Raw genomic sequence first — 24,909 nt, 5'->3', positions numbered from 1 at the left:
TTGCTGGGGCTCCCCTGGACCATGGACCTTGGGCTGGGCCTCTCTTGAAGCTCTGCTAGGTGGTGCCAGGCCCTTCTCAATTGGATTGCTGCCATCTTGAATTCAGCATTGAGCGCAGGCTCCATTATTCATTCCTCCTTCTCCCTGTGGGCTGATAGATACAACAGATTAGTGAATACTGGGCAAATATAGCAGACCTCCCACTCAAAACTGAAAGCCACCGTCATACCCTTGAGCTGCGTCTGCGCTCCTTGCTTATCGCTGAGATAGCCTTATAGCTGACGTGTAAACTCACAGGTTGACATGACTGAGTTGCGTACTCTGATACTTGACATCTCAATCCTGCAGAGGTTGAAAGAGGTTTAACACATTCATGAAATGTGCCATCTTATAAAGGCACTTCTGCAATCTCTGATCTGGCATGTGATTAAGCTCAACTTGCACTTCAGCAGTGACCGTTATCCATGCCAATTGGAGAAAGCACATTAGAGGCTTTCATTGATGACCTGGCAGATATGCAGTCACTGTGCTTCTTTAACGGTTGCCAGCATTTTCCATTTTCACATACCTCTCTGTTAATACTCAAGTGGAGCAACAGTATTGCGAAGCCAATGACTCCTGCGTGTCTCATTAAAGTGACCAAAAAGGCAGTGGCTCCAATTGCACCTTTGTAAGGAAGTCTTCCACTTTACTCTCAGCTCTGACTCTATTTTAATGTTGTGACTCTAAGCAGTTTGAGGGTGCCCTCTGAATGGGCCCCTCAGTCTGGCCATGGGCTCCTCCCACACTGCCTCAGACCCTTCCTGTGCAGATTCTTTTCCAGTTTCAATTTTAAACTGTGCAATAACTTCAATGTTTTGACGAAGGTGGTGCTGCAATTCTACTTCGAGACCAGCTTCGACCCAACCCCTGTCAGTGTTTGGGTCCCTCCAATCTTCCTGGAAACTCACAATGTGCATGTAGACCTCTGTCTGATAATTCTCCAGCCTCCCCCAGTAGCTGTGGATCCCATTGTCATAGTGATGGACATTCCAGTCCCCCATCTGAACCCATCACTGTTGATATCCTCATGCCCCATGTGGACCTCACCCCTGCCCACCTTGAAGCTGTGTGCACAGTGACATACAGAGGAGAACTCCCCCCCAACCCCACCAAGGAGACATTCAAGTACCCCACCCTTTATTACCTTCTCCCCGCATGCCTCCCCTAACCATGAGCATCTGCAGCCCAGTACCGAGCCAGACAACCCCATCGCCACCGACTGTAAGACAATGAACACGCCCTGCACACCAAGCTGTGCCTTAAACCAATTGAGCATACAGGCCTTGCCCTTCCCTGGATCGGGACTTCTACAACATGCGTGCCATGCATAGCCTAGTAGCATGGCCCGCAAAGCCCCAGGACTGCCTTTAATCTCTCACCCTGACTGAGGTTCACAAAGCCCCAGGACTGCCTTTAATCTTTCACTCTGACTTCTTGGCCCCAGACCATGGACTAAATGACTGTCTTTCAATGAGTTCTCCCCATTCCTTCATGACTGATCACAACACAGTCTCCCTCCCCACCCCCACCTCCATGAGTCTCTGTGGAACCCGTCCCTCATGTGCAAGTCTTTCCCGCTCCCAACTCCATGAGTCTCTCTGCAACCCATCCCTCTTGTGCCACACGAGCACAACACTGCCCAGAATTGCAGAGTCCGCATGCATTCCCTCCCATTCATGAAGTTTGATACCCTTCTGTATTTGCATTCTAGTCTTCCATGTCAGGCTCCAGTCTCCCCACCCTCAGTCTCCCTTCTGCCTACCATAGTTTTCACCACACCCCCCCATTCCACCCTACCATATTTTCCCTCATGCCTCTGCATTCCTTCCCCCTCCCCTGCACCTCAAACCCCACTGAACCCCTTTGACTCCCATGTCTCTGTCATCCTTCCTTTCCCCCTCCCAGTCACAATGCTGGTCTCTGTTACACTGAGTGCTGTCCTCCCAGAGTATGGAGACACCCAACGTGAGCAGCCCAGCTCAACACCTGAGGCACCCACCGTGAGCAACCTAGCTCAACACCCGAGGCACCTACCGTGAGCAGCCCAGCTCAACACCCGAGGCACCCATGGTGAGCAGCCCAGCTCAACACCCAAGTCACCCATGGTGAGCAGCCCAGCTCAACACCCAAGTCGCCCACAGTGAGCAGCCCAGCTCAAAACCCAAGTCACGACCATGAGCAGCCCAGTTCAACACCCGAGGCACCCACTGTGAGCTGACCAACCCTACACCCCACAATTGCAGTGTAACACTGGCATTGCTGGGAAACTGGAGCAATGCTGTTGCCGGTAGGCTTTGAATGTTGCACTCATCTCAAAGTTACGAGCGAAGTGAGGGCAGACAGCTGCACGCCACTTACATCTGGCTGTGATTTACAGCTGTTTAATTTCCCGCGTGCATGGCATGTAATTGGGAGGGGGAATATGAATCCGGTGAGTAGCGTTTTTAATGAGTGTTCATGACATGATAATGCATGCAAATGGCATTCCCAACATGGATCAGTGGGAAACCGGACCCACCATCAGCCCATCATGAAAGTGGTGAGGGGAAAATTCCAAACTAATTTCCCACTGGCGGGGTCCTGTTTTTTGGCCTCTCTCCAAATTTTCCGTTCCCACCCACCATAAAACCTGCCACTAGCTGGACCAGAAAATCCCACCCTGTATCTTTAAGCTATCTCTTAAATCTTGAAACTCTCTTTACAGGACCTTGGTTCTATTCTTCCCTACTTTCATGGTTCCAAAATGGACCATGACATCTGGCTATTCTCTTTCTGCCTCTAAAATCCTTCCTACCCATTATATTATGTGTTTTACCTGGCACTCACTATAGGACTCTCAATTTCTGGCTACAAAAGTGTCTGTCTATTTCCTAACCTTGACCTTAACTGTGTTACTACTGTACGCTTGCACTTAGGTTCCCCCTCTTTGGCTCCACATGCAATGGAATTGCTTGTAATTGCCCTCCTTCAAACTGTTGTCACTATCATAGACATTCAGTACTAAATATCTAGTTTTCAATTCAACACTCTGAAGGGATGCCGGCATTGCCTGTCCCACAGGTAGCATGGAGGTTGCCTCTAATGTAGCAATGACCTTGGGGTCCAGGTAAAATGGCTGGGGCTAGGGGCACATTGCTATGATGAGCAGAAGTTCCCCCTCTCCTCCCTGACCTATGACATGAGTCCTGACTTAACAAGTATAGATAATCTAGACTGATATTTGACTCTGCTGTGAAATTGTTTGTATTTTATTTGATTAACTTCATCGACTGCTGCAGCATCTTATTCATTGAGTTATTGCTACATATCCTCTCTTTCGTTCGCTTCTGGGACTGTTGCACTGTTTTTGCTGTTTGGGCTTTTTGTCTTCTATTAATATTAACAATTTTCATATTTTTCACTTAAGGAGGGTGTGTTATGTGATGGGAAAAGGTGAGGCAGTGCCACTTTGTGTTGCTAGGACATCCGTTATTTTGCATTCATTATTATATTGAGCTTTAATAATTTTTAGATACCAGTCTAATTATACCTTTTGAACTTTTATTCCAGAATATCCTGGTATGTATTGATTACCTCATTTTGGAAATGATCAAGTAGGTGGTGTTTATATATTTGTCATATTTTAAGTATATTTACATGGTCAATTAAAATGTTATTTCTGATTTTGTAGAAGTTTTAAATATGTTCAATCTGAAAAAGAAAAGCCATATAATATTACAGAAAATATATCATAATTATATATGTATATTATGTATGATAATCTCATTCAGGAGGTTTGTTGACAACTAAACTTTAATTTTATATGTGGGCGCACTTGAAGTTTGCTTACCTTTATGGTTTATGTGTCCAAGTTAACAATATTGTTGATTCAAAACAAATCCACAATGTTTTTAAAGACAAGTTCATAGCCAGTGCCTACATTTGCACAAGTAGATCTGAGTCTTTATGAACTATGATCTATAGGTTGTATATTTTGAGGCTTATCAGGTACTGAGTTCATACAATCAAAGCACAATGTCTAAATGATTCTTTCATCAAATATGATAAACATTCTCAATGCTTCATAACTGTTTAACACAGAAGTTGTTTAATGTTTTTCTGAGAACAGTTGTGATGTTAGCAATTGTGCAACAAGGCCTAAATTGTGAGAGACTGCTCCAGTGCATTGATCTGCATGATCCTGTATTACTGGTCATTGGTTATCCAGGCGTTGATGAAGTGGAAGCCTTTGCAATCCATGTATGCCATGGGATGGTACATGGAGAGATAGGTAATGAACTTTAGAGACTCTTGCCTTGCACAAGAATATCTGATGCTGCTGCTGCAAGAAAGTTATGAAAGTATTTCCATGATTTCCCAAGTGACCTATGGCTCTATGACTTTTTCTTTGTATTAACTTTCTAATTTGGATTCTTTACATGTACAATCAGCTTATAGGGGGATTAAAATCCTGTAGGCAGGCTATTTCTCAACAGAAAAATGACCACATTCAGTTATAAATATCATTGCCACTGCCAAAGTTGTCAATCAATATTGTTAAGAGAAACATGGGCAACTGTGAATGCCATTGATCTGTTGTTAGAGTTGCAGTCATCCATTGCCTTTTTTATTAGAATAACTTTAAAGATATTTGGATAATACTTCTGTGGGTAGATATGTCTGTAGAGATGGATCCATGCCATCTTGCCACTGATCCAAGAATCAGGCACAGACAGGTTGAGGTAAGAGTTTGATTAACAACTGTTTCTAAGGCGCCATCGCCGCAAAGTTCGGTTCATTAAGTGCCTGTTTTTCAGTGCTACAAGTTCTGCCTCAAAAATGATGTCATTGGTGCACCCACAGACTTCTGATGCTGGCCATGCAGGTATCATTTTGGTGAGGGTGTTAGAGTGCACTAGGGAATGTCCGCCAGAAAGTTGCAAAGTAGGCAGACTGTGATGTCAATCGGTGTGCAATGCTGATTGAATGATAGTGGTGCAATTTTGGAGCTCAACGTTCCAACTTAACCCCCTTTCTTAACCTTGCATAGCTGAACATGCATTCAACAACAGGAAGGATCCCCAACCAGCACTTACTTAAGGGAATGATCAACTACTTTCAGGTTAGTTGCTGATTGAGTTCTACAGGCACTGGCTGCGATTATAGAATGAATGGTGATTGCCAAAGTGTACAGGGAGTGGTGCGGCCCGAAGTGAATCTGATTTCAAGAAGGCGCTAGAGATAGCGCTGGCCGTGGAAAGCGCTGTAAGAGATTTTCAAGCAATACAAGGTGTGCAAAATGGCGTTGTCCTTCATGTCGGGTGGGAAACCTCAGCCAAAAGTGACGCCAAAAAAGCAAGACTCTGCCAAGAAGTGGGAAACATTAGCCGAAGAATAAAGAAAAATAACTTGGCAGCGAAATTGAAGAATAATTTTAATAGAGGTGGAAACAATCAGTCTTTTAGTGATTGGCAGTGTAAAAATTCGAATACTACTATTGTCACAGAAATGGACATATGATGAGGCAGTGCAAGGAAAGATTCAAGCAGGCTTATAAACAAAAGAAGAAGCCCAATGAAATCTACTATGTAGAAGAGCCTGAAACAACAAATTCTGACATTTACCAATCTGAAAGTTGGAAAGACAGAGCCAATATTTGCCGCAGAAACAACAAATTCTGACATTTACCCATTGTTTAATCTGAAAGTTGGAAAGACAGAGCCAATATTTGTCGCAGTAAAAGTAAATGGCGAACTTGTTAAAATGGAAGTAGGCACGGGAGCTTCCACTACCATAATTGGGGAACATACTTTCAGATATATGAATTATGGTGAACATCAGTTAAGCTTGGAACAAACAACTGCCAAGCTAAAAACATACACAGGTGAAGTTATTCAAGTAAAAGGCATAAGTAGAGTAACTGTCCATTATGGAAACCAATCGGCAAAGCTACCTGTGATAGTGGTAGCAGGAGAAGGGCCAAATCTCCTTGGGCGAGACTGGTTAAAGGAGATTAAGTTAGACTGGTCCAAAATCTTCCAGCTGAGAGCAAGTGGGTTACCAGAGCTGCTTATAAAGTACGCCACCGTCTTCAAGGACGAACTGGGAAAAATCCAGGGCCTGCAGGCCAAGATTTTTGTCGATCTGGAAGCAACCCCTCACTTGAGCACTTGGCAGGTCATAACATTCAAGGCTATGGGCCAAGTGCTGGTAAATGGGATTAGGTAGGTAGGTCAGGTGTTTCTCGTGTGTCGGTGCAGACTCGATGGGCCGAAGGGCCTCTTCTGCCCTGTGATTCTGTGAATCTGTCATAGCATTCATGTGCTGAAGAACTTTGTTCTGACTTCAAGGATTCTGCACAGACCACTTGCTTGCAAACATGGTGCAGTAGTTTGCAACCCCCTTGGCCTACAGCACGACAGTGAGAATGAGCAGAGGTGATACAGAGCTGGACAAGCAGGAGAGAGAAAGAGGAGGAGGTGAAGAAGGACTCTCAGCAAGAGGCCATATCTACCTAGAGTATTGGTATGGTAACATAGTAGTTGTGGTACCGGACTAGTAATCTAGAGGACTGGAATAATGATCAGGAGACATGAGTTCAAAAATCACAGTGGCAGCAGGGAATTTAAATGTAATTAATGTAAAACCTGAAATTAAAAAAAACTAGTATCGATAATGGTAACCATGAAACAATCGGATTTTTGTAAAAAGCCATTTGGTTCACTGATATCTTTTAGGGAACGAAGTCTGCCATCCTTTCCCGGTCTGTCTTATATGTGAGTCCAGCCCCACAGTAATGTGGTTAACTCTTAACTGCCCTCTGAAATGATATAACAAGCCACTGAGTTATATTCATAGAGGTGGCTCACCATCGCCTTCTCAAGGGCAATTAGGGATGGGCAATAAATGCTCATCAGTGACACCATAATCCAATGAATGAATATAGAAAAGAACAATTCTTCTACCTCAACTTCAATGAGAAACAATGTGCAGAATTTTAACTACCAAGGGCAGGCAGGTTCAGGTCCAGGCAGGGGATTAAATCCCTGAAAAGAGGCATCGGGTTGGGAACCTATCACGATCCTGTCCACTTCAGTGTTTATTCCTGGCAGATTTACAGGTGAAGGGAGAACCCCCATGCAGCTGTCAAGTAAGACATTACAATCTGCTGATTGGTAAATAACTTTGAATTTAACCCAGCTTTCTGGTTTTATGGGTTTTCTGAGCTGTGCAACTTACCAGGATCAACCAGGCGAGAGCACACCAGGGAATGCTTTATCAGTGAGAATGACATGCTGGGATGCCTTCAAACAACGAAATTGAATAGCTGCAGCCATTCCTAGGTGAGAAGCAGCTACTCACAGAACTTCTTCTGACAGTATGCTCTTCCTGCTTGACAGGTGATTTACAACTTATTTGAAGTCACCACTTGTCTTGGACTTCACTCACGTGGATCTGTACTTCCTTGTCACCTTTCATTGTAGAATCGGAGCGGCTCATGCAACTACCTTGGATCTTTGATGAGGGATATGAGGAACAACAATCCTAAATCAAGAGCACCAGGAGCAGCAAGAGCAATACCAGCAGCAGCACCAGCCACCTTCTCCTTAGGCACATGCCACTCCACAGAACCTGAGGACATGGACACAGAGATCTATCTCGAAGGAGGCAAGACTCCGTAACAGAGTATCTACAGGCATCTCCTTCGAAATGTGTGAGCACCAGTGCCTCAGAAGGCTCAGGCATTCATGAAAGGCCATTGCTGACATCTGCAGCTTCCTGGAACAAGATCTCTTTCCCAACGGACCAGGAGGACATGATGCCACCAAGGTGGTTATCACTGAAATGGCACAAAAATTATGGGAAGTGTGAGTGTTGACTATCCAGATCTGGATGTGAGGGGTGCCTGGATAAAAATCTAGAAACTGCAATATGTGTTATATAAACATACTGGCCAGAATTTTATGGTCCCGTCGCAGCGGGTTGGGGCTGTAAAATGTAGTGTGCCATTCTAAACTCCATTGACTTTGGCAGGAATGTAAAATCTCACTGCTGTAAAATTACACCCATTGTTTTGGATTTTAGTCTTTGGAGAGGATTGTTGTGCCAGAGAATGCTTCGAAAGTCAATCTGGGGAGCTTTTCACCTGAAAGTGTTCTGACACTTAGGTTTTCTGCCCTCTGAGGTTTTTGGAGCTCAGGATTCAGACTCAAGTTTTGAGGGATCACATTCTTGCTGCTCACTTCCTCAGCCACTTCCATCCACATCTGCTTCTTTGGAGGGGTTGGCCTCTTGCTTGCATCCTTTGCAAATACTACCTTACTTATAGTCCCTCAGATCCCACAGCAGGATCTCCAGGTAAAAGTCCAAGACCTGACGGGGAGGCAGCACTCTCAGGCCTCCTTATCATTTTTATGGTTGTTGATTTCTGTGGATTCCATGTACAGTTCAGTCACATCGACCTGTACCAGGGTTCCTTTATCTAGAAATCCTTCCTTTGACAGATTCAGCACCTTATCCAGCCCACACTTTCTGATTGGCCAGGAAACATGGAAGTGGAATGCTAATATGGTGGCTGAATTAAAGAGCCACAACACAGCCATTTCAATTCCAAATGGGTTCTCAACCTGCTATCGACCTCGCCAGTGAATGCAGGTTTATTCAGTTGAGATTCCACCCAGTGCATCAAACATCTCCGCTTAATTAACAGGCTCCTTACTGAAATCTGCCACCTGCTTCAGCAATGGCTACAACCTCAGAGCAGGTGGAAGGTGGTGTTGCCAGTGGCTGTGAAGATGACCTTGGCCAAGCTTTCATCTCATTTGAGGCTGCAACAGGCGATATTTGCAAAATCTCAATTTGTCATCCACTGTTACATGAGGAGGTCCCTGAGGCTCTTTGCTCTAAGAGAGCTGAATACGTTTCACCCTCTGCAGAGAGAAGCAGGCAGAGCTGCATATGGCCACACACACGTTCATTATCTGAGGAACTACAAATGGTACCAAACACTATGCAATCATCTGCAAACATCCTACTTCTGACCTTATGATAGAGGGAAGGTCATTGAAGCAGCTGAAGATGGTTGGACCTCTAGGGCACTGAGGATCTTCTGCAATGATGTCCAGGTGCTGAGATGATTGACCTACAACAATCAGAATCACCTTCCTTTGTGCAAGCTATGACTCCAGTCAGTGGAGCGATTCTCCCCTGATTCCCACTGACTTTAATTTTATGAAGTTCTCAGATGCTACACATGGTCAAATGCTGCCTTGATATCAAGGGCAGTCATTCTTATCCCATCTCTGAAATTTAAGTCTTTTGCCCATGTTTGGACCAAGGCTGTAATGAGATCTGGGGCAGGGTGTTTCAGGTAGGAACCACCACAAGTAAGAAGAGGGTGGCTACTGGGTGACAAGTGCTATCTGCATGACTGCCAATTGGCTCATCACTCTTACGCGCAAAACATACATGTGGGCGGCATGCATTTAACAAATGCCATGTTGCCACATGAAATGTAATCAAACAGACTATTGGAGTGCTTAAAGATTGCTTCTGCTGCCTGGGCTGCTATACTTGGCACAGTATAGCTTGCTGTGTGTTGTATGGCGACCAGCTAAGGAGTAGCAAGAAGGGAAGAGGCAATCAACTCATTCCCTTTCAATCCCGGCTGTCCATGATCAACTATTCCAACTGCAGTATCAGTGAATGTAATCCCAATTTCCCCATTCACCAACTGTCCTACACCTTACCACCCCTCTGATACTGATTTTCAAGCATTCTCTTGCCCGCAATGCTAAAATAAAAGCCACCAGGAAGAAAACATTCCAAACCAATTCTAAACATTCCCACATTGCATAAAATGTTCAACTAATCAGACTTGTGCATTCCCTTAATGCTTGCTTTCCATGTGCCTTTGCCTATCCTAGTGCTCCTACACAGTAGTGCAGCATGGCTGGTGAAAGGCTCCTAATGTTCAGTAGGAGAGACTTCAGATGGTTTTTCAGGACAACCTCAACCTCTGGTAGGATGCCCAGGTTCTGACTGCACCATATTGGCATGGGCGACAGCACTCTGGGATAGCTGACTGACAGACAACACTCTGCTGGAGTGGCAGTGGTGGGAGAACAAATGTTGTCATCCTGAGAGAGGAGAGGAGGTTCATGCTCCACTGTACGACCGCCATTAATGTAAGACCATAAATAGGAGCAGGGGGAGGTCATTTAGCCCCTCAAGCCTGTTCCGCCAGTCAATACGATCATTATTGATCTGATGTGGCCTTAACTCCACTTTCCTCCCTGTCCCCCATAACCCTTGACTCCCTTGTCAATCAAAAACCTGTCTAACACAACCTGGAATATATTCAATGACCTAGCCTCCACTGCTCACTGGGGAGGAGAATTCCAAACACGAATAATCCTCTGAGAGAAGAAATTCCACCTTATTTCCATCTTAAATGGGAGACCCCTTATTTTGAAACTGTGCCCCCCAGTTCTAGATTCCCCCACAAGGGGAAATATCCTCTCAGCATCTACCCTGTCAGAAGCCCCCTCAGAATTTTATGTTTCAATAAGATCACCTCTCATCCTTCTAAACTCTAATGAATAAAGGCCCAACCTGCTCAACCTTTCCTCATAAGACAACCCCTTCATCCCAGCAATCAGCCTGGTGAATCTTCTCTGAACTGCCTCCAATGCAAGAAAGTCCATCCTTAAGTAAAGTGACCAAAACTGTACACAGTACTTTAGATGTGGTCTCAACAGTGCCTGTGCAGTTGTAGCAAGACTTCCTTAATTTTGTACTCCATCCTCCTTGGGACAAAGGCCAACATTCCATTTACCAATTACCTGCTGTACCTGCATGCTGACATTTTGTGAATCATGTATAACGGCACCCAGGTCCCTCTGTACCACAGCATTCTGCAGCCTCTCCATTTAAATAATACTCTGCGTTTTTATTCTTCCTCCAAAGTGGACACGTTCACATTTTCCCACATTATATTCCATCTGCCAAATTTTTGCCTACTCACTGTACCTATCTGTACCCCTTTGCAGCCTTTTTGAATCTTACTCACAACTTGCTTTTCTACCAAGCTTCATATCATCAGCAAATTTGGCTACAGTACAGTTCGTCCCTTCATCCAAGTCATTAATATAGATTGTACATAATTGAGGCCCCAGCACTGATCTCTGCTGCACTCCACTAGTTACAGTTTGCCAACCTGAAAATACCCATTTATCCTGACTTTCTGATTCCTGTTAGTTAACCGGTTCTCTATCCATGTGAATCTACCATCCCGAAAACCATATGCTGTTACCTTGTGTAGTAACATTTTATGTGGCACCTTATTGAATACCTTTTGAAAATCCAAATACACTACATCTATGGGTTCCCTTTTACCCACGTTGCTTGTTACTTCCTCAAAGAACTATAATTAGTCAAACATGATTTCCCTTTCACAAAGCCATGTTGACTCTGCCTGATTTTATTATGATTTTCTAAATGCCCTGCTGCTACTTTTTTAATAATGGATTCTAGCATTTTTCCAATGAGATACTTTCCTGCTTTCTGTCTCCCTCCTTTCTTGAGTAGAGGTGCTACATTTGCAATTTTCCAATCCGCTGGGACCTTTCTAGAATTTAGAGAATTTTGGAAAATCATATCTAATGCATCTACTATCTCAGCAGCCACTTCTTTTAAGATCCTACGACAAAGTCCATCAGCACCTGGGAACTTGTCAGCCTTTAGGTCTAATAATTTTCTCAGCACCCTTTCCCCGGTGATTGGAATTGTTTTAAGTTCCTCCCCCCTTTCACCTCTTGATTTACAATTATTCCTGGGATGTTATTTGTGTCCTCTACAGTGAAGACAGACACAAGGGGCAGAATCGTCTGTGCCCACTGGTGTGGGCATGCTTGGCGTGAGCAGACAATATGACGAGAAGGCCAAAAATCAGTTTCATGACGTCATGAAACCAGTTTGCAATCGTCCACTCAGCTCGTTGATGGTGGGCCGTGTTTCCTGCCATCGGACCTCAAGCACCTCATTGTAATGCACCTACATATCACTATAAGCCCAGCTTGCCAGAATCATCCTCGCATGCTGGATCGTCCGCCATCACGCCGACGTTTCACAACTGCACATAAGTGACCTGCACCTGCTGAGCTGCACTTCGCTTGGGGCTTTGAGGGTTTTTTGCCTACCTTACTTCGGGTAGCGCTCACAGTCACCAGTGCCAGGCTTCACAGACAGCACCACATCACTTTCAGGGAGGCTCATGGGCAGGTCTCTATCTACCAGACCAGCCATAAGGCAGGGGTAGCTTTGTATGGCTGCAGGGCTGGGCTTGGTTGGGGAGGTGGGAGAAGTGGCCTCAGGCAAGGCAAGAAGTTACAGGGTGAGGGTTGTATTGGGGAAGGGGGCTATCGCAGGGTTTGTGTGGGGCACAAGTTGATCTGTGCAAGTGACCTCAAGTTGGTGGGGACTGAGGAGGCAATCTTCAGAGCAAAAGAGGCCAGATGGAGATGTGAGAGTGTGCGGGAAAGAATGAGTGGTGATGTCCCTTAAGTTAGCAGTGAGTGAGATGCCAGTGCATCTGATGGGCTTGAATCTGAGAGTTTAGAGTGATGAGATGGTTGCCTTAACCTGACGGCATAGATGAGATCATTCGACCTCTACCTGCAGTGGATGGCCAACCTCTTCTACGCAGCATTGGCAGTGATTACCACTGCCATCGCCTTCCATGTCGGAGCGGTAATGTTGCTGGCCCTCCTGCGGACAGAGTGGGGGTAGACGACGTCACAGCGGGCCTCCATGGCATCCAAAAGGTGCTTGAAGGTCACGTCACCAAACCTGGGGGCTGCAGTCTTTTTGCCTTTCGGGGCCATCTGTCTTCTGTGCAGCAGTCCTGGGCTGGAAGCACTGAGGGAGGTGTGCATGCGGCTACACTTTAAATAGGGCGCCCGGCATGATGAAGCGACGAGGTGATGGCGTGGCAGGTGAACGAGAGCCCCCTATCATAGCAACGACGTGTTTCCCGGGAATGCATAACTAATGCGGCTGGTTTGGGACGATAGGGTGGGAGAAGCCTCCATTGCAGTCAGCGGGTAAAACGTTGTTTTTCCTGTCCGTTACTGCACTTAGTGTAAATCTGGGATGATCCCACCCAAAATATCTGCTCAATGCATCTGCCATTTCCTTATTTCCCATTATTAATTCCCCAGACTCACTCTCCAGAGGACCAATGCTCATTTCAGTTACTATTTTCCTTTTTAAATATCTGTAGAAATTCATACTATCTGTTTTTATATTTCTAACTAACCTTCTCTCATACTCTATTGCCCCTCTCATTTTTTTTTTAGTAATTCTTTGTTGGTTTTTAAAATATGTTTAATCTTCTGACCTGCCGCTAATCTTCATGGAATTGTATGCTCTTTCTTTTGATTTTGATTCTATATACTATTGTTAACATCCTTAGTTAGCCATAAATAATGCATCCTTCTCCCAGGGCAGGATTTTCCGCTGAGTTGGTGGGCATGTGCCCGACCTGCTCAATCGTAAAATGATGCGCGATGATGCCGGGTGAGCCTCCCGACATCATCACGCACTTGTGTGATATTTCAGTTGCCAGGCGCATGCGGGATTCGGCAGCGTGCCCATCGACAATTAACAGGCCTATTAAGGCCATTAAAGTGACAATTGAATGAAATTTTTCGCGAGAAGGCCAAGCAGCCTTTGCATTTTTTCGGAAACTTCATCAACAGATGGGATGAGGTTTCCAACAGCAACTAAAAATTAAATTAAAATTTCTAAATTTCATTCATAATATGTCCCTGCTCATGTGACAGAGTCATATGAGGGGACATGTTTTCAACAGTGGTAACATTTTTATTTTTGAGTTTTTAAACCTTCAGCTCCCTGAGGCAGCTCTTTGCCTCAGGGAGCTTTCATTGCGCCCACCTGCGCGCATGCACAAACTTCCGCACTCGGTCTCCTCCTGCCCCCCACCCCGGCAGCGCTGAGCATTGCAGTGCACGTTTTATGCTGGCTGGCTGTTAATTGGCCAGCCAGTGTGAAATCAATGCTGGGGCCCGATCACGAGCAGCGGCCAGCTTCGCGACCACTCCAGGGTCCGCCCACCGCGCCTGCCCAACAAGGTAAAAATCCTGCCCCTAGAGTTTTTCCTTCTTGGTGGAAAGTATCTTTGTTGAGTGTTATGAAAAACCTCTTTTAATGTATTCCATTGCATTTGTTGCGTTGTTGTAAAAGAACCTTTAGAGATGAGTGACCATAATATGATAGAATTTTACATTATGTTTGAAAGTGAGGTAGTTCAATCTGAAGCTAGGGTATTAAATTTGAACAAAGGAAATTATGGAGGTATGAGGGGCAAATTGGCTGAGGTAGATTGGGAAAATGCATTAGAAAGTATGATGGTACATAGGCAATGGACAATCTTTAAAGAATTATTGCATTGTTTACAACAATTATACTTTCTTTTAAGGCACAAAAACCCCCCCAAAAATCAAGTCAACCGTTGCTAACAAAGGAAGTTAAGGATTAAATAGGATTAAAAGAAAATGCCTAAAAAGTTGCCAGAAACATTAGTAAACCTGAGGACTGGGAGGATTTTAGAATACAGCAAAGGAGGATCAAGAAATTGATAAAGGGAGAATAGAATATGAATGTAAACTAGCAAACATAAAAAATGGACTGTAAAAGCTTCTGTAGATATGTAGAAAGGAAATGTTTAGCTAAAAGAAATCCATTATAGGCAGTCAGGGGAATTTATAATGGGGAATAGAGAAATGGCAGGGAAGCTAAATGATTACTTTGTGATTCACTGAGGAAGATACAAGAAATCTCCCAGAATTAGAGTTCCAAGGGATGAGGGAGAATGAAGAATTGAAAGAAATTTGTATTAGTAGGAAGGTTGTATTGGAGAAATGAATGGGACTGAAGTTAATAAGTCCCCGAGACCTGATGATCTACATCCCAGTGTGTTGAAAGAGGTAGCTATGAAGATAGTGGATGCATTGGTGACCATCTTCCAAAATTCTGTAGATTCTGGAGTGGTTCCTGCAGATTGAAAGCTAGCAAATGCCACAGCACTAGTTAAGAAGGGAAGGAGAGAGTAAATGGGGAACTATAGATCTGTTGGCCATACATCTGTAAATGCTAGAATCAATTATAAAGGATGTGATAAGTGGACACATGGATAATAATGATCTGATTTGGAATAATCGGCATGGATTTATGAATAGGACATCATGTTTGATGAACCTGCTGTTGTTTTTTGAGGATGTTACTAACAGAATTGCTAAAGGAGAGTCAGTGAATGAGTCTACCTGGATTTTAAGAAGGCTCTTGAAGTCCTCCACAGGAGGTTGGTTAACAAAATTAAAGCACGTGAGATAGGAGGTAATATACTGGCATGGATTAAGGATTGGTTAACAGGCAGAAAGCAGAGAGTAGGAATAAATGGGTCATTCTCACATTGGTAGGCTGTGAGTATTAGCACAGGGATCAGTACTTGGGCCCCAGCTGCTCATGATATATATCAATGATTTGGATGTGGGGACAAAGTATAATATTTCCAAGTTTGTGGATGACACAAAGCTAGGTGGGAATGTGTGTTGTGAGGAAGATGAAAAGTGGCTTCAAGAGGATTTGGACAGACTTAGTGAGTGGGCAAGAACATGGCAGATGGAATATAATGTGGAAAAATGTGAGGTTATCCACTTTGGTAGGAGGAACAGATGCGCAGAGTACTTCTTAAAAAGTAAGAGATTAGAAAGTGTCTATGTACAAAAGGACCTGGGTGTCCTCATCAATAAGTCACTGAAGGCTGACATGCAGGTGCAGCAGGCAATTAGGAAGGCCTAATGTTGGCCTTTACTGCAAGAGGATTTGAGTACAGGAGTAGCAAAGTCTTGCTTCAATTGTATAGATCCTTGATTAGACTGCACCTGGAGTTCTGTGTGCCGTTTTGATCCCCTTACCTTAGGAAGGAATTTATTGCCATAGAGTGAGCGCAATGAAGATTCATCAGACTTGTTCCAGGATGGCAAGACTGTCCGATGAAGAGAGAATGGGGAAACTGGGCCTGTATTCTCTAGAGTTTCAAAGAATGAGTGGTAATCTCATTGAAGCCTACAAAATACTTAAAGGGATAGGCAGGGTAGATTCAGGTAAGATGTTTCCCCTGATTGGGGAGTCCAGAACCAGAGGACACAGTTTCAAAATAAGGGGGATGCCACTTAGGACCGAGAGAAGGAGAAATCCTTTTACTCAGAGGCAGCAAATCTTTGGAATTCTCTACCTGTGGCTGTGGAAGCTTAGTCATTGAGTATATTTAAAGTAGAGATTAGCAATTAGAAATCTGTCAATGACCTAAAGGGATATGGGGATTATAGGGAAAAAGGCATTGAAGTGGATGATCAGCCATGATCATATTGAATGGTGGAGCAGGTTCAATGGGCTGAATGGCCTACTCCTGCTCCTATGTTCTTATGTTCCTACTTCTACTGACCTATCCTTTAACCTAATTTTCCAGTTCACTATAGCCAGCTCTGTCTTCATACCCTTATAATTGCCTTTATTTAAGTTTAAAACACTAATCTTAGGCCCACTCTTGTCTCCCTCAAGCTGAATGTGAAATTCAGTTATGTTATGATCACTGCTACCTAGGGGCACCTTTACTATGATGTCATTAATTAATCCTGTCTCATTGCACATTACCAGGTCTAAAATAGCCTGCTCTCTGGTTGTTGCTAGAATGTGCTGTTCTAAGAAACTGTCCCAAAAGCACTCTATGTACTCATCTTGCAGGCTACCTTTGGTAATCTGATCCGTCCAATCTATATGTAGAACGAAATCAACCATGATTATTGCCATACCTTTCTCATAAGCCCCCATTATATCTTCCTGTATACCCTGTCCTGCAGTGTAGTTACTGTTAAGAAACCTATAAACTACTCTCACAAGTGACTTCTTGCATTTGCTATTTCTTATCACTACCCAAACTGATTGTATTGTACGTCTTGATCTTTAGAACTAAGGTCATCTCTCATTATTGTACTAATGTCATCCTTAATTAACAGAGCTACCCCACCACCTTTTCCTAGCTTCCTGGCCTTCCAAAATGTCATGTAACCCTGAATATTTGGGCCCCAACCTTTGTCATTTTGCAGCCATGTCTCTGTAATGGCTATCAGATCATCCATATTTATTTCTATTTGAGCTGACAATTCATCCGTTTTGTTACAAATGCTGCATGCATTCAGATAAAAAGCCTTTAGTTCTGTAGCAGAGCGGGGGGGCATGATATTGCAAGGACAGGATTCCCTCTGGGTTTCCGCCTGCCCCGCCCTCACAGTGATTTTACGCTGGAGCGGGCAGGGCCTCAGATGGGAAGCTCGCCCTTGCCCCAATTGAGGCCCTTAAGTGGCTTTTAGGCTGGCAGGTGGATTGAAGCTCTGTGGGGGAAACCAAAAATAAAGAAGTTAGATCTCGGGCAGGAAGGGTGGGGTGGGTCCACTTCTAACTGGGGATGCTTTCCCCTTAAGGTTTGGTGACTTCTGGACCTCCATATCTCCCTCCAGCCTATCTCTTGAGACCCCGATCGCCCCACCCCCAACGACGTCTTCCCTACCCTAGGACGCCTGACACTTATCTGGGTCTCCAGTTCCCGAGGACTGCCTGAGACTGTCAGGCAGCTCCATGCAGTTCCTCTTCCGGCCATTGCAGCACTGTTGCTGTAGGTACTAGAGAGCTGCCAGCCAATCAAATTGGCCGACAACTCTCCAAGGTAGGACTTCCTCCTGAGTGAGGGGCGGAAGACCTGCCTACTGTCAGCCAACGCTCTTTTGAGCAGAAATTGCTGCAGGGAAGTTAGAGTTGTGTTCTCCGCCAACTCTTCGGAAAAGATTCAGGCCATATTTTAATATATTGCAGCACTGAGATTGATGCCATTTTAACATTACTACAGTATATAATAGAAAATTAGTTCAATACTAAAGAATGTTACACAGATATACATAAAACCTTTAAAAACATTTTTTACATGTACCATTTTCCAATCACTGTAACTCTCAATGGATAAAATCCAGACACATGGACTAAAAGAAGGTGGCCTCGCTGATGTTTTGGTTAAAGTTTTTAGGTTTTGTGCTCAAAGCACCTTTTCCTTTCTGCAGATTAATTTACTATTTCCAAAATTTTTTTTATATAGTTTCTATTACATACAGTTTACCTCATATCAACCAAGGATAAAGTTTATCGTCCTTATTTGAACTGTTTTGTTTTCTCCATTTCAGTGTGACAGTAGTCTTGATGATGTTAGTTCTACACCGCCCCCTTGTACATGTACCCCAGGACCAGCTGGCCCTCGAGGTCTGAAGGTAAGATGTGTTATTTTCCAACAGGCTACAATATAAATGAATTTATCAGAGAAAAATCTTGTGTCTTGACTAAGTGAACTAAAGTTAAGTTAAAGCTGTCCGGAAAATAGTTGCCTTTTTAAAAAATATTGTCATCTTGCTGTTCCCTCAATAGCTCATAAATGTTAATCATAAAGGACAGACCTAATTTATTATTTTCCTTTCTTTTATAGCCAATCAGGAGAGTTGTTATTAATTGGTTAAAATGTATGTTGCATGTTTACAAACAAGATATCAGAAACAAAACAGGCCTCAATGTTAACTGCCCCGCCCCACCCCCGACAAGCAGGGAAGGGCCAGACGAGGGTTTATATGTTAAGAAACACAACCTCCCTCCAACCCACTGCATTCCCAACTATGTAACAAATAAATCACAGAACCACAGAATTGTTATATAGCAGAAGGAGGCCGTTCGGCTCATCATACATGCACCAGTTCTCCAAATGTGCAATTCACTTAGTGTAATTCCCCCCACCTTCACTCTGTAACCCGTATTTTTACTCTTCAGATAACAGTCTAATTCACTTTTGAATGCTTCAGTTGAACCTGCCTCCACCGCACTCTCAGGCTATGCATTCCAGACAACCGCTCTCTGCGTGAAATAGTTTTTCCTCATGTCGCTTCTGCTTCTTAGTTTTATGACCACTTAATAAGATTATGAAAATAAACAAAAAGCCATTCAAAAATGTCTTCAATAAAGCATAGTCCTCTTAGGAGTTCAGATAACTGTCAATCAAAACAAAGCTCGCATTACTTTTGACAGCTCAGCGAAGCATTCATAATGAGACTCCATTGCACACAGTGTCAACAAAGCCTCTAGAGCCGAATACATAACCTTTGAAACAGTGGACCGGATGACTACCTGTTGCATTTTGTCAAAGGCTGAACAGATGGCTGACACATCAATTACAGAACTCAGACATCTGCTGCACTGCTTCAAAGGCTGAACAGATAGCTGACCTGTCCATCAATGAAAATATCAAAGTACAGGATGCAATTGACACACTAAAATCTGAATCTCAATAATGTTGAACACAAAAGAGCATTCTATCCATAGATAATGTACTCTAATGCATCAAAGACCTTTCCCCTTTCATAGTGCTGGTCCATTTAATGATGATTTGCCTTTCTAAGCAAAGCCCTATCATCAATCACTGCATTAGAAACATACTTAACTTATCATGCAGTATAACATTATGACATATAAAGTTGGCAACACCTTTTAAACTTACCTGTCAAAAGGTTCCCAACTCCACAACAGGCTTTCCCCCATGGCTCTCAACAGCTCTGAGCTGGACTGAACCATGTCTCCTTCAGAAGCTGGCCCAACTCCATGAAAATTGTGGGGAGAGAGGGGGGTTCTGAAATCATCAACCACGCAATGGAGCCACCAGCATTGGGATTGTGCATACAGGCTTGTGACGGCACCTTTATCCCACACAATAGGAATGGGGGTAGAGTTTCCAGAATTGGTTCCCACCCATCTCTTTCTTCTCCCTCCCAACATGGGTTTGCCCCACTTGCGAACAAAATCCAACCCAAATCATCTACAAACAGCTTAGGTTGTTTTTATGAGGAAATTTCAATGAATGCTGCCTATAAAACACTTCCCTTGAATTTCCTCACTCTTTTTGAGCCCTACCATGATATCTGCTGAGACGCAAATTATCTCACTTGCAGAGCAAAAGCCAGTTCCTGTGTTTTCACTCCTTACACACTTTGAGTAACTTAGACTGAGATTTGAGGGGCAGCAGCTGCCCTATCAATTGATCAGTGAGGAATTCCTGACACAATCTACTGGAGATTTTGAAAATAGATTTTGGGAATTGCTTTGTGAAGCTGCTTTTTTTCCCATCCTGCCTGTATACATTTGGGTTTGCTTCTTCACACTTTTTATGGGATCAGGACACTAGAGATTTTTTTGGGCCCCTACCCGCCTCACTATCCACCCCCTGTTAGGGGCTCTCAGGAGCAAGTATGGCATTCCCTATGAGCGTACTCTTGTAAATTATTATGGAAGAGGAGGAAGAAGACCAGAAGATGAAACAAAAGACTCAGGCAGCATTTACTGCATGAGGTGTCACATCATATATCATCACTGAAAGCTTCTTTTCTGTGGAACCGCCTTTATTGCCCAGATCCCCTTCCTCTCCTGATTCCTGACAGGGAACTACTGGTGTCTGCATCTCTGGTACTTGCTTGGGCAGTCTTGTTTCACCTTCCATTCTTTATTGACATGGTGTTCTGAGGAGAAAAGCCAAAACCCTGGTTTGTACTGCTGTCCTGAAAGACAGCAGTTTGAGGCAAGTGAACTGAAGCCATCAGCACTCCACTGGAATGGCTGATCTGATGCCAGCCTTCTGACCTTAACAGTCCTGAGTCCAGTTCTCCATAGGCCACAGCCTTTATGTTTATAGAATAGAAAAGCAGAATATTATTTAAATGGAGGGAAACTGCAGAATGCTGTGGTACAGAAAGACCTGGGTGTCCTCGTGCATGAATCACAAAAAGTTAGCATGTGACTATGGCAAGTAATTAGGAAGGCAAGTGGAATGTTGGTCTTGATTGCAAGGCGATGGAGTATAAAAGTAGGAAAGCTTTGCTACAAATGTACAAGGCATTGGTGAGACTACACCTAAAGTACTACATACAGTGTTGGTCTCCTTATTTAAGGAGGGATGTACTTGCATTGGAGGCAGTTCAAAGAAGGTTCACTAGGTTGATTCCTAGGATGAAGGGGTTGTCTTATGAGGAAAAGTTGAGCAGGTTGGGTAAGGGTATCAATTGATTTGGAGCAAAGGCGGGGAAATGGAGTTGATGTTGCAAATCAACCATGATGCAGCTGAATAGCAGAGCGGACTGGAGTGATTGAATCACCTACTCATAACCGAACATTCCTAATTCCAGGCTCTATGGAAGATCCATCCAGAAGGAAACGGAGACAGCCAATTCAAGAGAGAGAGAGGGGGGTAGACAGAAATAATGTTAGAGTAGAGAAACAATTGCAGGAAGCAAGAGAGCTTTTTTAAATTATTGCCTATTGATACTTTATACTTATGGGCAGTAGATTTCCTGGAGCTGCTACTACTCTACTTCTGTAACCTTGCTGGGAGAAACTCCAAGGAAATTCTCAATGTTTAGGCATAGTCGTTTCAAATAATGTTTACAAAGCAATGCATTATCATTGTTATTGTTATTCAAGGATATTATGAATGGTAGAAAATGTTCCTTGTTTTCAATTCAATTACTTGAAAGTAATGGTCATGTTAGCCAGACAGAGTGTAAAAATAAAGTTGACACCTTTTGTAGAGTTCTACATATACAGCACTTCATAAAGCAGATACCTTAGATTAATGTGGGTGTAGGGTGTTCAAGATAATGTAATAGTAAAAAACTATTAGCAGATCCTAAGAAGTCTTGATTTAATGTTGGAAAATCATTCAAACATTTAATTTTTGTTGAGTTTTCTAATGCAGAATCCTGTCCTTAGTTTGCTAAGTATTCAGTTATTGTATATCTTTGCCTGTGCTGGAAAAGCCGATTACATTTTTTTGATAATTTTACTGGAAGAAACTGACATTTTGTGCTAATTGGCACAGTTGACTTCAAACATGTTTTTTCTATTTTTGAAATCTTCTGGCCTGTGAGTTTTGAGCTGTATGACCTATATTTGTAGTTAGATGATGCAAGCACATTTTTAAAAAATACTTTGTATTTTAAATGCTGAGTAACATTTAAATTTTCAATAGTTACTGTGCCTAAACATTGAGTAACACATTTTATTTTCAGTTCACCACAGCTGGGTTTGCAACCACATTGTATGGAACAATACGACTGAGAGATCTTTGCTTTGGGGGATTAGAAATAGGCTCAGACAACACTTACATTAATTTTTAATTTGGTTTTCTATAGGGAGAACGTGGAGTACCTGGGGAACATGGTAATCTAGGAAGACCTGGTGCAGATGGTAAGCCTGTGAGTACTAAATGGTTTTCACACCTATATTTGAAGAAAACTGGCGTGCTTTTTTATGAGATGGTTATCTTCTAAGATTGATGTTTCATTTGACCAGAAAATTAACATAACTGTAATTTGCAACTCTCCTCAATTATTTTTAACATAATAGTCATACATTTTTATATAAAATTATTATTGCCATACTTCAGGTTATTTTAACAGAGAGGATTTTTTGAAAGTCATTGCGAGTAAAGCTGACATTTTAAAAACAAAGGTGGGGAGGGTGGAAATTCAAATTAATCAGGTATAGGGATCACAATTAGCCCAAACCCGTTCAAAGTAATGCAGGCAGCACAGAAACTTTGTGCTGCCTGCTAATTTAGATGTTAGTGGCATGCAACCCAGTGCTGAACACACACTTGAGTAACTGCAGACCTCAGCAGGAGCTCTAAGTTTGTTCAAGGCTGTTCATAAATGGCTGTTTGCTATATTTGATTAGTTATGATATAAAGTGATTTAACACTTTGTATGAGGCTCCATTTCACTAAATGTTTATTTGATCCACCTTCAGAGAGATTGACAAGTACATGGTTTAGGTCACAAGGAGATACTCCAATCACGCTGTTGTGCAAGTAGATATAGGACAAGTTGGGTCAAATCTGTTGTGTATTGCAATGAGTAAGATTAACACATTAATGGGCCTTAATTTACAAGGGAGTAGCAATTGAGTCGGATTACCACTCCGCTCAAAATTACTTACCTGGAAATCCAGGCGATCCTATTTCACCCAACCTTCTGACTCAGGCCAGGCAAGATCTGTGTAGTGCAGCTCGTTCCTGGGGCCTGCCGTCGAAGGCAGCTTAGTCGCAGATAAGTAAGCCCGCCCCTCCATTTTTTTACAGCACCAGCTGTCATAAACTGGTTAATTTAAAAGGTCCAGCCAAATTTAAAGGTCTTTGACAAGCCAGGAGAATATAAGTGTATAAGGTTTGTGGTTAGGATTTGGGGCGGGGTGGGGTCGGGTCTGAGGCGGGGAGGTCAGTAGTTGGCCCAGGATGGGGTTGGGAAGGTTGGGAAGGTGGCCTGGAGGTTGTGGGGGATGGGGTTCTGGAGTCGGGCCGGTGCAGGAAGGTCGGGAGTTGGCCTAGGGGGTGAGGGGAGGTCGGGAGTAGGGACTGGAAGGGCGGTGTGGTGAGGTCAGGAGTTGGTGATCAAGCCTGGCCTGGAGAGGGGGGAGGTTGAAAGTCAGCCCTGGGGGTGGAAGGCGGAGGTTAGGTGCCAGGGTTGGCGGGGCAGGTTGGGAGCCGGGCCTGGAGGGTGCCCGGAAGTCGGGGGTCGGGCCTGGGAATGGGGGGAGGAGGTCGCGAGACAGCCTGGAGGGGAGGTCAGGGGCAGGGCCTGGGAAGTGGGGGATAGTTTGGGAGTCAGGCCTGGAGATTGTTGTGGGGGTGGGCAGTGGTGGCCTCGGGAGTCGTGCCGGTGTGGAGAGGTCGAGGGTTGGGCCTGGGGGCTGAGTGGAGGTCAGGAGTCGGGCCTGGAAGGTTGGGGGAGGGGAGGTCGGGAGTAGAGCCTGGACGGGGCGGTGAGGTCACGGGTTGCTGGTTCAGGCCTGGCCTGGAGACAGGGGAGGTTGGGGACTCAGCCCTGGGGAGAGGGCAGACGTTGGGAGCGGGACCTGGGTTGGGTGGGGAGGTTGGGAATTGGACCTGGAGGGGGCAAGGAGATCGGAGGTTGGGCCTGGGAATGGGGGGAGGAGGTCGGACAATGGCCTAGAGAAGAGGGGGAGATCGGTGGTTGGGCTTGGGAAATGAGGGAGATTGTGGGGGACGGGGTTTGCCAGGAAGGCAGAGGCTGGGGTTTGGCCCTGGGCAGGGCACAAGGTCAGGAGTCAGGCCTGTGGGGTTGGGAGGGGGGGGCAAGGTCAGGAGCCAGGGTTAGTGGGGGAATCCAGTGGGGGTTGGTCGGAGGGGTGGGAATGGTCCCCTGGGGCTTCAGGGTGGGTCAGTACAGTAGTAATCCAGAAGAGAAAAATGGTTTTAATTCATCTAACTTTTTCTGGGTAACTATTGATGTAACACAGTCAGAACCATTTGAGGTTTGCGAATTAAGTTGCATTTTCGGATGGTTCCCAGTGCAGGGCAAATGCCCATTGGAAGTTTGAACTTACTGGGCAATTGCCATGCACTCCTTATCTGGAAACTTTTGGGGATCGGGGAGATGGGGTGGCTGCTTCCCCAGCACATCTTTGGGGTACCCCCTAGATACGCCACCCTAGAGCTCAGAAGTTATGGCCCCCTATGCTCAACTGCAGGCAGCCATTATTGAACTAACTTTATTTACACCTCCCCAGCAGAGTGATCAGCAGAGAAAGCAATGTAATAAAATTCTCAGGTCTTGCAACATATTACATTCCTTTCCAAGACACTTAAAAAGACAACTTATACATTAAATTGGTACATGTACCTAAGTTCCCAGAATACAATATGATTAAACC

General features: G+C 44.2%; 1 protein-coding gene across 1 annotated transcript in view; it reads left to right on the top strand.

Moving 5' to 3' along the window:
* Positions 1 to 24,909, top strand: part of LOC144680613 (uncharacterized) — a 447,610-nt gene that overhangs the window by 109,075 nt on the left and 313,626 nt on the right. Inside the window, exons 8-11 of the mRNA XM_078541787.1 lie at positions 3,592 to 3,600; positions 5,072 to 5,143; positions 18,336 to 18,419; positions 22,371 to 22,433. Coding sequence (XP_078397913.1) covers positions 3,592 to 3,600; positions 5,072 to 5,143; positions 18,336 to 18,419; positions 22,371 to 22,433 — 228 coding nt within the window. The remainder of the gene's footprint in view (positions 1 to 3,591; positions 3,601 to 5,071; positions 5,144 to 18,335; positions 18,420 to 22,370; positions 22,434 to 24,909) is intronic.

This window comes from Cetorhinus maximus, chromosome 5, assembly GCF_964194155.1.
Source record: "Cetorhinus maximus chromosome 5, sCetMax3.hap1.1, whole genome shotgun sequence".
NCBI lineage: Eukaryota > Metazoa > Chordata > Chondrichthyes > Lamniformes > Cetorhinidae > Cetorhinus > Cetorhinus maximus.
This window is presented reverse-complemented; position numbering and strand designations above follow the sequence as displayed.